Below are 15738 nucleotides of genomic sequence, written 5' to 3'. Positions count from 1 at the left end.
CGTGGGCGTTGGCGTCATTTGGACCGCAGCTGCAACACGGCGAACGGAAACCCGAGGCCGCGTTGCCATCTGTGGTTGCCGTATGCGGTCGCCCTGCCTTTCCAGCACATTCATCCGTCACATTCCCAGTCCGTTGAAATTTTTCAAACAGATCCTTTATTGTATCGCTTTTCGGTCCTTTGGTTACATTAAACCTCCGTTGAAAACTTCGTTTTGTTGCATCAACACTGTGTTCTAGGCGGTGGAATTCCAACACCAGAAAAATCCTCTGTTCTAAGGAATAAACCATGTTGTCCACAGCACACTTGCATGTTGTGAACAGCACATGCTTACAGCAGAAAGACGACGTACAGAATGCCGCACCCACAGACTGCGTTGTCTTCTATATCTTTCACATCACTTGCAGCGCCATCTGTTGTTGAAAATTGTAACTACTGTAATTTCGAAAGTTTGTCCGCCTGAAAATGTACTGTTGTCCCAAGCATATTGCAACAAACGGTGTATTTCTATCACTGCTCGTTTAGTTTTTATTGCCGTTTCAAATATACCGGTCATTTTTGAAACACCCTGTAGATGGTCTGTACAAGGTGATGTACATGAGGACAATATTATGGAAATGGATGTAGATGGAGACGAAATGGGAGATATGATACTACATGAAGAATTTGACAGAGCACTGAAAGGCCCCAGTAGTAGACAACATTCCATTAGAACTACTGATAGCCCTGGGAGACCAGCCATGACAAAACTCTCTGGTAAGCAAGATGTATGAGACAGGAGAAACATCCCCAGACTTCAAGGATAATATAATAATTCCAGTCCCAAAAAAAGCAAGTGCTGACATGTGTAAAAATTTACCGAGCTATCAGTTTAATAAGTCACAGTTGCAAAATACTAACACGGATTCTTTACAGACAAATGGAAAAACTGATAGAAGCTGACCTTGGGGAAGATCAGTTTGGATTCCATAGAAATGTTGGAAAACTTGAGACAATACTGACCCTATGACTTATCTTAGGTGATAGGTTAAGGAAAGGCAAACCTACATTTACAGCATTTGTAGACTTAGAGAAAGCTTTTGACAATGTTGACTGGAATACTCCCTTCCAAATTCTGAAGGTGGCAGGGGTAAAATACACGGAGCAAAAGGCTATTTACAATTTGTACAGAAAGCAGATGGCATGAAAGGGAAGCAGTGTTTGAGAAGGGAATGAGATAGGGTTGTAACCTATCTCTGATATTATTCAATCTGTATATTGAGCAAGCAGTGAAGGAAACAAAAGAAAAATTTGGTGCAGAAATTAAAATCCTTGGAAAAGAAATAAAAACTTTGAGGTTTGTCGATGACATTGTAATTCTGTCAGAGACAGCAAAGGACCTGGAAGAGCAGCTGAACAGAATGGTCGACAGTGTCTTGAATTTAACACATTGTGTACAACATTATATGAATTAAAAAGAAAAGAAAAAGAAAAAAAAATCTGAGGCAATGTTGATTGACCTGTTCAAAATTCAAAAATTAGTTCTGTTATCGAATACTTCTGTTGAGGAAAAGTAATGCTAGAGGAGGGTGTCCCTTTACAGTATGCACCATTTAACACCAGTACCATGTACCCTTAATCTAAATTGATTAAACAGACAATGTCATCTCAAGTAATATATCCCATTCATGCCAAAAAAAAAAAAAAAAAAAAAAAAAAAAAAAAAAAAAAAAAAAAAAAAAAAAAAACCTCAAAATTTCATATCTTAAAAGAACAACTCAAGGACACTTAATAACTATTTTTATTAGTAACTGTAATGCTAATACTTTAAGAGGTACGTCAGCCATGGCTTTCACGGCCACCACCCCACTCAGCTCAGATTACAGTTAATCACTTGATTACTATTTATTTGTTTGTTGCTTCATATATGAACTACCATTGAGTTTTCCTTTGCCTTTAATTGAAATTGTACTCTCTGACCAAAAAATGGTTGTGGGATTCCATTGAATACCACTTTGCGTTAAAGTTGAACATAATATAGTGAAGAATTTATTGGTCACTGACTCCAAAATGTTTTAAACCTTGCAAGTTAAACATCTACTTTTCTTTTCTTGCAATTGGGTCAGTTACACAGTTTTTTTTGGGTGTTATTGCATGTCGTGCTTCGTAGAGATGTTGAAACTTGGAAGTTAGTCCTTCACTCTCTATAGTCTTCTTTACTAATACCAAGTCCCCTAATTTATACACTATTGGGGTGCACCTTTCCCATTCCTTTTTTCTCTCATTCTCTCTCTCTCTCTGTCTCTCTGTCTCTTTCCAAGCATTAATCCTGACTTGTGGGGTCTGCTGTTTTGCTACGTCTCCTCCATTTCTCCCTGTTGTTGACATCTTTTGATCTTAAGCCAACAACGTGCATGTCTCCCCTGACGTTGTCAGTCCATCTCTTTGCCTGTCTTCCTCATGGCCTTCTTCCTTCTGGGTTGATATGGAGTGCTGTTTTTGTGACTGACTTGTCTTGCTTTCTCATGATGTGGCCGTACCAACAGAGACAGGCTTCCCTCACTTTGTCAGTGATCAACTTGACACCAAACATTTGCCGGATGTCTGTATTTTTTACATGATCACATCATGTCAGCCCCATGGACCATTGAAGCATCTTCATCTCCATGGTGTATAACGTTTGCTCCTGTTGTTTCAACATAGAGTGACACTCAGTCCCATACTTTGCTGCTGGGCGTACGAGGGTCTAATATACTTTTGTCTCTCCAGTGACCTGTCTTCACTTGAGCCAAACTGCATTCACCCTCATCTGAGTATCAAGAGTTGTGTCACAATCTGAGGTGACGACATACCCTAGGTACTTAAAATGCATGGTCTTCTGCAGGTCTTATTCGCCAATACTTTGGTGCCTCTGGTTTGGGAGCCACATTCTAGGTACTCTGTCTTCTGGACATTCAGGTGCAGTCCATTTTCAGCCAGTCTGTCCTTACACATTTGAACCTGGTGCTGGAGTTCAGGGTGGGCTTAATCAGCAAGTACCACATCATCTGCATAAAGAAGGGTCCAGAGATGTGAAGTCTGTATGTCAGCTGTTGCCGTATTCATGCAAAGAATGAATAGCAATGGCGAAAGGGCAGAACCCTGATGAACACCCACAGTGATATCGAACGGTGGAGAAATTCCAGCAGGACTCCAAACAACACTAGGGGAATTACGGTACAAAAGTTGCACCCCGCTTACATACTCTTCAGGGATGTCATGGCAGTGAAGAGCTTGCCAAATAAAATCATGTGGGATATGATCAAAAGCCTTTCTAGATCTAGAAATGCTATGTGTACACTCTTGTGTTTTTCCATCAAAAGGTGCATGGCATGAATAGCATTGATGGTGCTGCATCCCTTAACAAATCAACACTGGTTTGGTATTACAGAAACAATACTTCTGAGTGTGCTATCAAGTACCTCATTCAAAGATCTTTCAAGTATGACAGAGGAGTTGAATAGGGTGATAAGTCGAGCAATCGTTCATGTCCCCTTTTCCCTTCTGGATTGGAACTGTTATGCTAGTTGTCCATTCTTGTGGAAGCTGTTTTTTGGTGATGATTTGGTTGAAGAGTGAGACAAGGAATTCTGAAGCAGTCTTCTGTGCATTTTCCTGATTTCCACTGGTAGGTCATCTGGGCCAGTTGCTTTTCCATTTTTCATCTTGCTGATGGCATGCATTACTTCTTCAGGTGTAATTGAGGGGAAGGTCCTAAGGTAGGATGAGGACTAGTAATTGGTGGATGCATAAACTCTTTGTTGCTGATGTTATGAAAGTAGGCTGTCCAACACAGGAAAATAGATAATTTATCTCTTAGCAGCTTCAACATTTGTAGTCCTGTCTTCCTCAGTAGCATGTAATATTATGGTATATTGATAATTTTTACTTATGGACCATCTGACAGCAATTGAATAAAACACAATTTTAGTGCCATATGTGTTTTGCCTTTATTTTCTGCAAGGCATCATCAGTAGCAGGTTGCATGGACAATTTCTTACATATTACACTCCTGTTGCATTTTTGGTGTTGTTCTTCTTCTTATGAATGCCAATATGCAGTTTTTTCCCACATTCCACAGCACTATGAACTATGAAACATTGCATTGAAACAATCATTCAGTTCATAGTGCTGTAGAATGTGGGAAAAAAACACAAATTGGCTTTCATAAGAAGAACAACACCAAAAATGCAACAGGAGTGTAATATGTAAGAAATTCTCCATGCAACCTGCCACTGATAATGCCTTGCAGAAAATAAAGGCAAAACGAGTATGGCACTAAAATTGTGTTTTATTCAGTTGCTGTCAGGTGGTCCATAAGTAAAAATCATCAATATACCGTAATATCTCTTAGCAATTTGGTGTCAGCTCCCGTGATGTGCATGACGTGTCCAATGTCCTGAGTTGAAAGGTGACATGACTTATCAAGATGGTAGATGTTGTTTTCTCCCAATGGTGTGTCAAGCTGGTCATACAGTGTCTGGTAATACTGATGTTCTACCCTTTTTGCTGCTGATTTCAGGTTATGATATTTCTGGAGGTCAGTGTCAATTCGTGAGTTCCATCAAGTCCTGTATGCCATCTTTGTCTCCTTGATTGCTTGCTTGACTTCATCTGTCCACCACCAGGTTTGTTTATCAATTTATTTTCTTCCAGGTATGGTTTTTCCCAGCATTTTTGTCACTGCTTGATATATTTGTTCCACAGCATCTTTTGATATATCTTCAACCGACTGATCGGTCTTCATGGAGAAGTTTGCCAAGGCTGCCATCAACATGTTTTGCTGGGTATTCATTTGCCACCACTTAATTTGCTCAGTCCCAGTCTTAGGTTTAGGTTTGGGTTGTATAACACACTTATGAATATCAAGGACAAGCAATTGGTGCTGATGGGCAATGCAGTCATACGGAATTACTTTGGTATCCATTACCAGCCTCATGTCTTGTTGACGAACTAGCCAATAATCAAGCTGAGTAGCATGACCTCCACTTGTATAAGTAGCCAGATGTGTTGGCATCTTTTTAAAGTATGTGTTGGTCACAATGAGATCATGAGCTTCTGCAAAATCAAGTATCTGACATCTGTCATCGTTCTGTACACTGAACCCATGTCCTCCATGGCATCTCATATATCCTTCTTTGTGAGCCCCGACATGTCCATTCAAATCTCCTCCAACAATGATAGACTCATCCTGGGGAATTTCTCAAAGGAGGGTTCCCAGACTGTTCCAAAACTTGTCCTTCTCATCCTCAGTGTGTCCAGTTTGAGGTAAATAGCAAGATACAATGTGGGCAGTGATAGCTGTTGAATCAATCTTGATAGACATAAGCCTTTCTGACTCCCTGTTGACACTGGTGACATTGTTACAGAAGTCCTGGTAGACAACTATTGCTATGCATTTTTGTGTACTGGTACCATGATAGATGAGTTTGCATCCATCTCTGATTTCTTTTCTCTTTGAACTTTTCCACTTGGTCTCCTGGGTGCAGGCAATGTTGACACATCTGTTTTTAAGCATTTCTGCTAGTTCACAATGTCAGCTGGCCAATGCACCAATATTGAGGGTCACTAATCTCATTAGTTGTATAGGTTGGACTAACTTCTTTAACCTCCCACATCCAAGAGTAGGTAACCCTCACCCATTTCTCACATCACTCAGGCACAATTGGTGTGTATTGCTACAGGAGGGCACCCTAGCATGTTCCGAATTTAGCCATAGATGCAACAAAAGATTCCTCAACTGACGGGTCCCTTTGTCTGTCACTGAGGGCATTTTATAGCTACTGACAGCAAGTTATTAGGCGACCCCTAACCTGCATTAATTAATGCCTTTTTGATATTTGTCTATGGTACAGGAGTAATCCACACAGTCTCTTCAGGCCTGTTCTACTGGTGCTGTCCTGGTAACCATATGGGAGTGTTCATTCAGTATTCTTTCAAAACTACCCAACACTCTCATTCCACTTGGAGTGTTTATCAGCACAATATGTTTGACATTACCTTCCTAATTCTCACATCTCGCATTGGCGTTGTTAGCCTGTGAGTGGTACCATGATATGAGGATATGGTTGATTTTTTCCCATGCTAGGAACTCCTCAAATTGACTTGCTGTAAATTGTTTACTGTTATCTGATAATAGGTGTTTTGGTCTCCCTTCCTGCTGTAAGTAATGATGTCTCAGCATCAGTATGATACTTTGGGCCATGGCTTTTCTCAGTGGATATAATTTAACTAATTTCAACCAGCATTCCAGGACAAAAAAATTACTGCCCAACTCCCTGCTCCGCAGACAGTGGACCATAGAAGTCCACTACTACTAAATCCCATAATTCATTGAGTATTATGGGATGAAGTAAGTTGTGCAGTTTTGTCGTCCATTTTCACCATCTGACATATCCCACTCTGTTGTAAAATTTTTTTAACTCTCCAGTGCATGTTTTTAATGCAATAATACATTTTAATGTGCATGGTACAGTTCTTATGACCAAAGTGACCAAATCTTAGATGTATGGACCATGTTATTAATTCAGTAGGGTTGAAGGGAATAAAGAGCAGCCAGTTACTTAAAGAGTGACTTTTGTGGAACAGCATTCCTCTGTGAAGCTTCCATTTGATGTTTAACTCATCACTCCCATTTTCTAACCATTGAGTATGTTGGAGTAGTGCTTGATCCATGTGTTACTCTGTTTGTAAGTTCTACATCTACATCTACATCTCCACAAGCCACCTGACGGTGTGTGGCGGAGGGTACCTTGAGTACCTCTATTGGTTCTCCCTTCTATTCCAGTCTCGTATTGTTTGTGGAAAGAAGGATTGTTGGTATGCTTCTGTGTGGGCTCTAATCTCTCTAATTTTATCCTCATGGTCTCTTCATGAGATATACGTAGGAGGGAGCAATATACTGCTTGACTCTTTGGTGAAGGTATGTTCTCGAAACTTCAACAAAAGCCCATACCGAGCCACTGAGCGTCTCTCCTGCAGAGTCTTACACTGGAGTTTATCTATCATCTCCGTAATGCTTTCACGATTACTAAATGATCTTGTAACGAAGCGCGCTGCTCTCTGTTGGATCTTCTCTATCTCTTCTATTAACCCTATCTGGTACGGATCCCACACTGTTGAGCAGTATTCAAGCAGTGGGCGAACAAGCGTACTGTAACCTACTTCCTTTGTTTTCAAATTGCACTTCCTTAGGATTCTTCCAATGACTCTCAGTCTGGCATCTGCTTTACCAACCATCAACTTTATATGATCATTCCATTTTAAATCACAAGTTATGGCAGAAATTTATGACATCCCTATGCAAACTGGTTTTAAAAATTATATTGCAAAAGTGCCACATTCTCATATGTCTTCTTGTTGCTATAAACCTATTGGAAGCTACAATGATGCCTCTGGTACTAAATTTTTGTTGCCTTTGACATAACCTGTAGAAAAAATTGAATTCCTGTTGCACAGTGTGCACCTAGTGAGCCTGTTGTGTAACAGCTTACTTTTTGAGACTAGCGTTAATGATTTGCAATCAGTATAGACAATGGTCTGATGGCCTAATAACTTTTTAAATGTACATACTTCTGCTGATGTCTTGTTATCTGTTACGCCATAATTTCTTTCAGTATGTCTGAGGGCATGGCTTGCAAATGCTATAGGTTTGTGTTCAACTATAGCACCCAATAATCTTTCTTTGTACATCTAGGTGCTGAGGCTGTAATCCAAGGCATCTGTTGTGAGATGAAATGGTTGGCTGAAATCAGGATACACCAGTAGTGGTGCTGCACCAAACTGTCCCTGACAGCTAAGAAGTCAGCTGTGCATTCTTGTGTTCATCGCCACACTGAATATTTTTTCAATAACTTTGTCCTGTGCAGTATATTTAGGACTTGTTTGTTCAAAAACTTTCTGTAAAATCTTTCCATCCCTAAGAATACCCACAGTTATTTTTTATTTAGTGGTTGCAGACATTTACTGGTTGTGTCTAATTTATGTGGGTCTGCTCTTATTCCTTCCCTATTTATCACAAGTCCTAAAAATTTAACTTCAGTCCTACCAAATTGAGATTTAGATAATTTCAGGTCAATTTCCTGTGAATATAAACCAGATATTAGTTTATCCGATATGTACATGTGATCCTCTCAGGTTTTCAATATTATTACCGTGTCATCTAGATATGCCAAGATCTTGTGTTTCAGATCATCTCCAGTTGCCTTATCAAGAGCTATTATGAAAACACTGAGGTGTTCAATCCAAATGGTAGAACCATGAATTGATGAGCTCTGTCCTCAAATAGAAAAGCTATATAGTCATGTGACATCTTGCTGATATCCAAATGTTAAATCGATAGTACTAATGTACTTTACCTCTGCAAATCTTTTCAACTCATCTGTCATGGGCTGTCTGTCTGTTTCTGGTTCTGTTATTCTATTTAGTGTTCTCTCCTCAAGCACTAGCCTGACTCTTCCATCTGGTTTCTTAATGATAACCAGTGGTTATTGTAACAACTGTTAGATATTTCTATTACATCCAAAACTATCATCCTACGAATTTTATGCCATACAGTGTCATTTACTGCTGCCGGTATTTTGTATTGTCTCACATAGAATGGATCATGAGTGTGTATTTTTCTATTGGCACATATAAATTTTAACATTTCAGAACAATATGAAGTGGGACAAGCATGTAATGGCAGTTGTGGGGAAGGCAGATACTCGTCTTCAATTCATTGGTAGAATTTTGGGAAGATGTGAAGATGTGGTTCATCTGTAAAGGAGACCGCTTATAAAACACTAATACGACCTGTTCTTGAGTACTGCTCAGGCATTTGGGATCCCTATCAGGTTGGATTGAGGGAAGACATAGAAGCAATTCAGAGGCGGGCTGCTAGATTTGTTACTGGTAGGTTTGATCATCATGCGAGTGTTACGGAAATGCTTTAGGAACTCGGGTGGGAGTCTCTGGAGGAAAGGAGGCATTCTTTTCATGATTCGCCACTGAGGAAATTTAGAGAACCAGCATTTGAGGCTGACTGTAGTACAATTTTACTGCCGCCAACTTATATTTCGTAGAAAGACCACAAAGATAAGATAAGAGAGATTAGAGCTCATACAGAGGCATATAGGCAGTCATTTTCCCCTTGTTCTGTTTGGGAGTGGAACAGGGAGAGAAGATACGAGTTGTGGTACAAGGTACCCTCCACCACGCACCGTATGGTGGATTGCGACGTATGTATGTAGATGTAGATTTAGTTGTGTGATGTTCCTTGTATCTGATTTAAACATCCCTATCTGTCTGGGAAACGAATGGCTATTAGATTCTGAAGTTATTATAGACATTTGTTCAGGATCTGTAGCTTTCCCATGTGGTGATGATCAGCAACTAGTAACATTACCATTTGATTTCATGGCAACTAGTCACATGCATGTAATACTCACAACAGAAACTGTAATACATCTAACGGAAATGCATGTGGTCTCTACATATACAAAAACAATATTAGTGTGTATGTCAAATCTTCAGCTGTTACTGGTTTCAACAAAAATATCTCTTTATGACTGGTAAGCAACTGAATAATGTCTGATTTCTCCTTTGCATGAAGTCCTAATGATTTTCAATATTAGCTAATGTATCTTCCACTAATATTGTTTCTGTATATAATAGAGCCCATATGCATTTCTGTTGGATCTATTGCAGTTCCTGTTGTGAGTATTACATGTATGTGAGTAGTTGCCATGGAATCAAATGGTAATGTTATTAGTTGTTGATCATCACCATATGGAAAAGTTACAGATCCTGTACATTCCTTTCCCAGATGTATAGGGATGTTTAAATCAGATACAAGGAACATCATACTACTAAATTTACATGTGCCAATAGAAAAATGCATTAATATTTCAGCCTGCACCAGGTTACTGTTTTTTCCTGTATTTCCCATCACCTTCACTCTGGTGACCATCAGTGTCATGAATACATGCAACAAATTACAGGTCATTAAAAAATTCTGGTTCATAACACAAATTTCAATGCCTAATCCATAATTATATCCACTGGCACTTCACCTATCATGTTGTAACTTTTGTCAGATGTAATTTTTAGTTATACATTGATTCTCATGTAATAAATTATTCATCATCATATTACCTCTATCATACCTAATAGTCATATGGAACCTAATAGTCATATGGGATTCCAATGATATTGACTTGACTGAAACCACTTCAGAAGATCGAGTCTGTCTTCTGAAGCTTATAAGTTTTCCCTCTGTGTGCTGTTATGAAATTCTTGAGTGTTTTGATCTCCTTCAGGAGTACTTTGATTAGCATCTTTCCAATTACATCTTTATCTATTGTTATACTGGTTACTGCATTCATTTCTCTACTCTCTTTCTCCCCTAAATTGACTGTTAGCTTGTGCTTATCTTCTGTCCCTGAGCATGTTCCTACAGTTATTGTTTCAACATCCCTGCTGGCTTTCTGTCATGTCCAGCTGTTCCAAATATTCTAAAATGATCTTAACTTTTCCCCAGCCTTTCCCTAATAACTTATTTCATACTCTCCATGGTAGGAGGCTGATAATAACTTCTAATAAGTGCTTCTCACCAATTGGATCACTGAGGCATTTGGCTTTATTTAGTTGATATTCAACAAAATCCCTGTATCCTATCCATTCACTGCTGTTATATGGTTTTGACCCCAATAATTCCAGGTGAAGTTATTTCTGTACTCCCCACTCCAGTATTTAGCTTTGAATTCACTTTCAAAGTCAATAAAAGACTTTAAATCATCTACCATCAGCATACCATATTGTGCTTTGTTTTCCAATAAATGGCTGGCTATGAATCTAATTTTATTCTGGTCTGACCATGTGCTGGGTAACATACTTCAGACTTGAAGAATAATAAAGTATGTATATTTCTGCCTGGTGTAAATTTAGGAACTTTATGGTTAATTCCTTTACTAAGCATTGACATAAAATCATCACACATACTACTTTGTTGATTGCTCTTAACTAATTCCTCATCCCTATGCTTTCTTTCTCGTTGTGGGCAGTACTGAGTGGATGCATCATCACTGTTGGACAATAAATGTGGGAGTCTGTTGTTACTATTACGAGTCATCAACCTAGTGTCTGCTGGTCTGACTGCAGTGTCTGGATATGGGATGTCTTGTGTATGTGAGGTATTATTCTACTGTGAATGTAATGTAGTTTCTTTGTGCTCATTACAGCATTCCACTGTTTTTGAATGAATGTTAATTTTATTCATTAAGAACAATATTGTTTCTATATCTCTTCTGTCAATTTTTGCACATTCATTTCAGTCTTCTGTTTTGAGCTGTTTAATTATTATGTCTTGACAGAATGAATGTGTTGTAACTGTCACTCTACCTTGTCATCTAATAATTCCAATTGTATATCTATTTCCTCTAAGCATTGGAACACTAGGTCAAGTCTAGTTTCCAATATATCCATTCTCACATTGACCTGTGTCATAGGAGTATTGATATTTAATTCCACCTGTTGTAATCTGGTATTCATTTGGTTTAACCTTGATTTAAATGGGTAAAATTGTTATCCATCTGATCTGTCATTGTTTCTGTAACAACCTGATGACAAACTGATTCCATCTGTGAAAATCGTGATTCCATCTGTGAAAATTTTTGTTGGTCCATTGCATGAATGTATATAATAATGCTTCAGCTGTTTGATGACCTTCTAAGAGACTCATGATTGTTAAACTCATCTCCAACTATTTAGTATATCAGCACAAAGTTACTGCCATACTATCGAATTAATTAGGGGTGGCCCTGACTTTAAAAGAACTTTAGAGGTCAGAGGTCATCTATTAGTCACTAAGTGCTAGTTATGCACCAAATTCATTCAGTGCAACATATTTACAATTGTACAAACACACAAACATATCTCATATTTGACCCATCGGTAATTAATTGCTATAAAGGTAGATGATGTACAATCTTAAACAATGCACTGCACTGCTGTGAGATGACAGTGTGGAGAGTTGAAATGTGTGCATACTAATGTATGCTCATGATGCTGGGTGCTGAAGCAGACAACTTATGTACACGTTTTCAATGACTCTTTACAGCCTTAAACTGGCATGCTGCAAATGTATTTAAGTACTGCTTGATTCATATTTAGCAATCTGTAGATGCAAACCAGCCACAACATGTGATATTTTCAATGAATAAAGTAATTACCAATTGTTTATATGCATGGCGACATGTCGTTGATTCATGTACTCTGGTTAAGTTGTTCTTGAAAATTATAGTTTTCACTGGTAAATATTCATATTCTGCTTTATAACAGAATAAAACACATTCAGTTGCAACTTTAGTGCAATTCTCACTGTTTCTTGTGTCATAACTGCATGCTGTATCACTTTATCGATGTCCATTTTTATCATTGCAATTGTAATTGCACTTTGCAGATTACTATCACTACTGATAACAGTTTTGTGTGTGTGTGTGTGTGTGTGTGTGTGTGTGTGTGTGTGTGTATGTGTATGTGAATTTTCTGCATAATTTGCCTGCTTACTTCGTCTTCTTTACTTCTGTGAAACATCATACATGTATTTGTATTTTTTCCTGTGTTGGATTTCATCTCCATTGATGTTCACTGGTACACAAATCTACCAGATGCAACAATGCCATTGTGCAGCTGAATTAATAGATCGTCTCAGCTTTGAATATTCTTGCCTGAAATCCCTAACTAATTCTTCTTCCACCAGTACTCCATGTTAACTGTCAGTGCAACTAGTGAAATCTCTGCTTCTAGTGAAAATATAATTAATCATGCTGATGGGCACTAGGCAGCTTCCATCACCCTCTTGTACATACGATAAACTGTGGCATATAAAACACTGTGCTGTGTCCAGTTCTTCGCTCCCTGTCAAGGTCTCAACCACATATAAAGTATAAAAAGTCAGATCTACTGCTCTATCCACCCAGATAAGCTTTCCTGTAGCTTCCAGTGTTATATCCAGTGAGTTGATTCTAAGGGACCATGTACATAGCTTAGGTGTGCCTTGTGACTGTTTGGTTTTTTTAATAGTAAAACTGGAATGGAATGATGTTGCATCCATTCCCACTGTGCAGTGTTCTAGGTTGACTTTGTATGATATTTAATCAGAAAATGTAGCCACATTAATGACATTGTAGCTAAGGTCAACCCTAGGGAGTACTTCCACACAAGGCCAGAAGTCTATCACCCTCCCCCTTGGAAATTCAACAATGTGGGACCGAGTAAGTGAATATAATGCCAACCTGCGCCACTTAGCCTACAATGAGATGGTTAAATTTTTTTAAAATATCAAGTATGTGGACTTGCTATGGGTACCTGCAATAATGTGTTTGCACAGACTCCCTTCTACATACCCAGTTAAACAATACTCTGCCATTGATTCCACAAAGGGGTGTCTCGAGCTTACATTAACTGAGAACACAGCACAGTGGCTGCATTGTTCCTTCTGTTATGTAACACTGTGCTGTGGGTCTACACTGCAGCTACCTCCCTTGTGTTTGTGGAAACCTCCACTGGTTTTTCTGTTCACAGTGTCCCTCTCATTTACACTTCTAACACTGAAGCTTCCCACAATTCCACTGAATACGGCCAGGCTAACTGCATCTATAAAATGCTATCTGAGTATTAAAAACTACTCTTTTCACCCTGAGTTTGGTCACTATGTCAATCTAGGTGAAAACTGTTGCAGTTTCTACAGACTCGTTTAAAGTTTGTGGAAACTCTGTACACATTTTATGCAACATCTCAACAGGCAACCCCCCCCCCCCCCCAAAATTCATCCTTTTGCTTTGCAGACAAATATGTCTGCTTGTGTCTGTATATGTGTGGATGGATATGTGTGTGTGTGCGAGTGTATACCCGTCCTTTTTTCCCCCTAAGGTAAGTCTTTCCGCTCCCGGGACTGGAATGACTCCTTACCCTCTCCCTTAAAACCCACATCCTTTCGTCTTTCCCTCTCCTTCCCTCTTTCCTGATGAGGCAACAGTTTGTTGCGAAAGCTTGAATTTTGTGTGTATGTTTGTGTTCGTTTGTGTGTCTGTCGACCTGCCAGCGCTTTCATTTGGTAAGTCACATCATCTTTGTTTTTAGTGTACTTTTATTTTTTTACGTAAATACCAAACACTTTTTAACACATGTACTTACATCCTAATGTATCCAATATCACTAGAATAAGTGGCCAAAGGATGAAAAATAAGTAAATTAAATAAGAATATTGAGTTTAGGGTATACCACTTCACAGTATTTAGTACTTTGCATGCCTGGTGGGGATGTTTATACACTATGAATTGTAGACCTTCTCAGCTGTAGTTTAGTTGACTGTTCACTCTTTTGTTGATCATGTAATATGTCCCTTAACTGAATGGTGTCAAACTTTTTGTATAAGTGCATAAAAATTAGTTAAAATATATGATTATTGAGTGAACTGTTTTCCAGATAAAGGAAATTTTTGGGGACTTTCCACCATAACTTTTGACCATTTATCACTGGAAAAATGAATTTAAAAATAGTTGTGCGAGTGATACAGATTCACCATGCTCTGGAGTTTCACTTGATGTTTTTTCTGGTGAAATGGTAGATAAAACGTGTGATATCCTAAGTGATGATCTTCTCCACAACTAACATAAGATGAATGTAAGATAATCAAGCTTGTAGACCTAGACTTACACGCATATTTAATGTTAAAAATCTGTAAGATCTACTAACAGTAAATCGTTTTCTTCGTTTACAGATATGTTTCATATTATTCATTAGGCTTGTCAGAGTTATCTTCACAAAATTGCAATCGTCAGTATGTGAGCAGACACAAATCTACAGGTAAATTATTTTCTTTTCTTTGATTTAATTATCATTTTCATTGCTGGAAATAATAATTATATTTCTCGTGATATGAATGATGTAAAGTTCTTGTGCATCTTCCCAATTACTAGACGCCTGGCAAAATCAACACTGACACTTATACCATTGTTTGGAGTGCACTATGTAGTATTTGTGGCACTTGAAAATTCAAAAATTGGGATCCGAGCAGAAATGGTGGTCCTCATTACCAGCAGACTATTTGATTCTTTCCAGGTATGTTGGTTAAACATGTCTTTACGTTACCTGATTTACATACAAATAACTATAAATTATAAAACAGTTATTTTGATGAAAATTATTTTTACCATTGCACTTATTGTGTATAGTATGTTGTATTAATGTTTGCTTGTACTTCTGTTCCTTATGTATCAATAAGGCTACAAGTCAGCTTCATGAGTAATTTAGTACTTACTATTCCCAAAATTAATTTTAAAGTATCTAATTAAGTCTACTAATATGTGAGAAAGTTCTGGTAGAATGTACAGCTGCACTGTGCTGGATGTTCAACCAATGCTGAGGTTGCAGTCTGGCAGCTGGGGGTTGTGTCAGGTGGGATGAGTGGAGAGAGAAACAGGCTGGAAGCAGTAGGAGGTGTTGGGGACAGGTAGCCAGTGGCTCAGAGAGAGGTAGCAGGTATGTAAGAAAGGAACATGCAAGGAGGGGTAGCAGGTGCATGAGTCAGGCATGTGCCACATGGGTACCACAGCTGGTGAGATGTGAAACTCATCCAAGATTTACTCTCCTTCTCTTGATCCATTCAGTGGAATTTTTTCTTTGCTACCAATCCATCCAAACAAGGTTAACCTAATACCAACAGTGAACATTGCCTCTC

The 15738-nt window shown here is 38.6% G+C and overlaps 1 protein-coding gene across 3 annotated transcripts in view; it reads left to right on the top strand.

Annotated features, from left to right (window-relative positions):
- LOC126091856 (parathyroid hormone/parathyroid hormone-related peptide receptor-like) overlaps positions 1 to 15738 on the top strand; it is a 453641-nt gene that overhangs the window by 343692 nt on the left and 94211 nt on the right. For all 3 annotated transcript variants that reach the window (XM_049907147.1, XM_049907130.1, XM_049907138.1), the window contains 2 exons: positions 14779 to 14864; positions 14978 to 15119. In XM_049907147.1, coding sequence (XP_049763104.1) covers positions 14779 to 14864; positions 14978 to 15119 — 228 coding nt within the window. The remainder of the gene's footprint in view (positions 1 to 14778; positions 14865 to 14977; positions 15120 to 15738) is intronic.

Source organism: Schistocerca cancellata, chromosome 1 (assembly GCF_023864275.1).
Source record: "Schistocerca cancellata isolate TAMUIC-IGC-003103 chromosome 1, iqSchCanc2.1, whole genome shotgun sequence".
Taxonomy (NCBI): Eukaryota; Metazoa; Arthropoda; class Insecta; order Orthoptera; family Acrididae; genus Schistocerca; species Schistocerca cancellata.
This window is presented reverse-complemented; position numbering and strand designations above follow the sequence as displayed.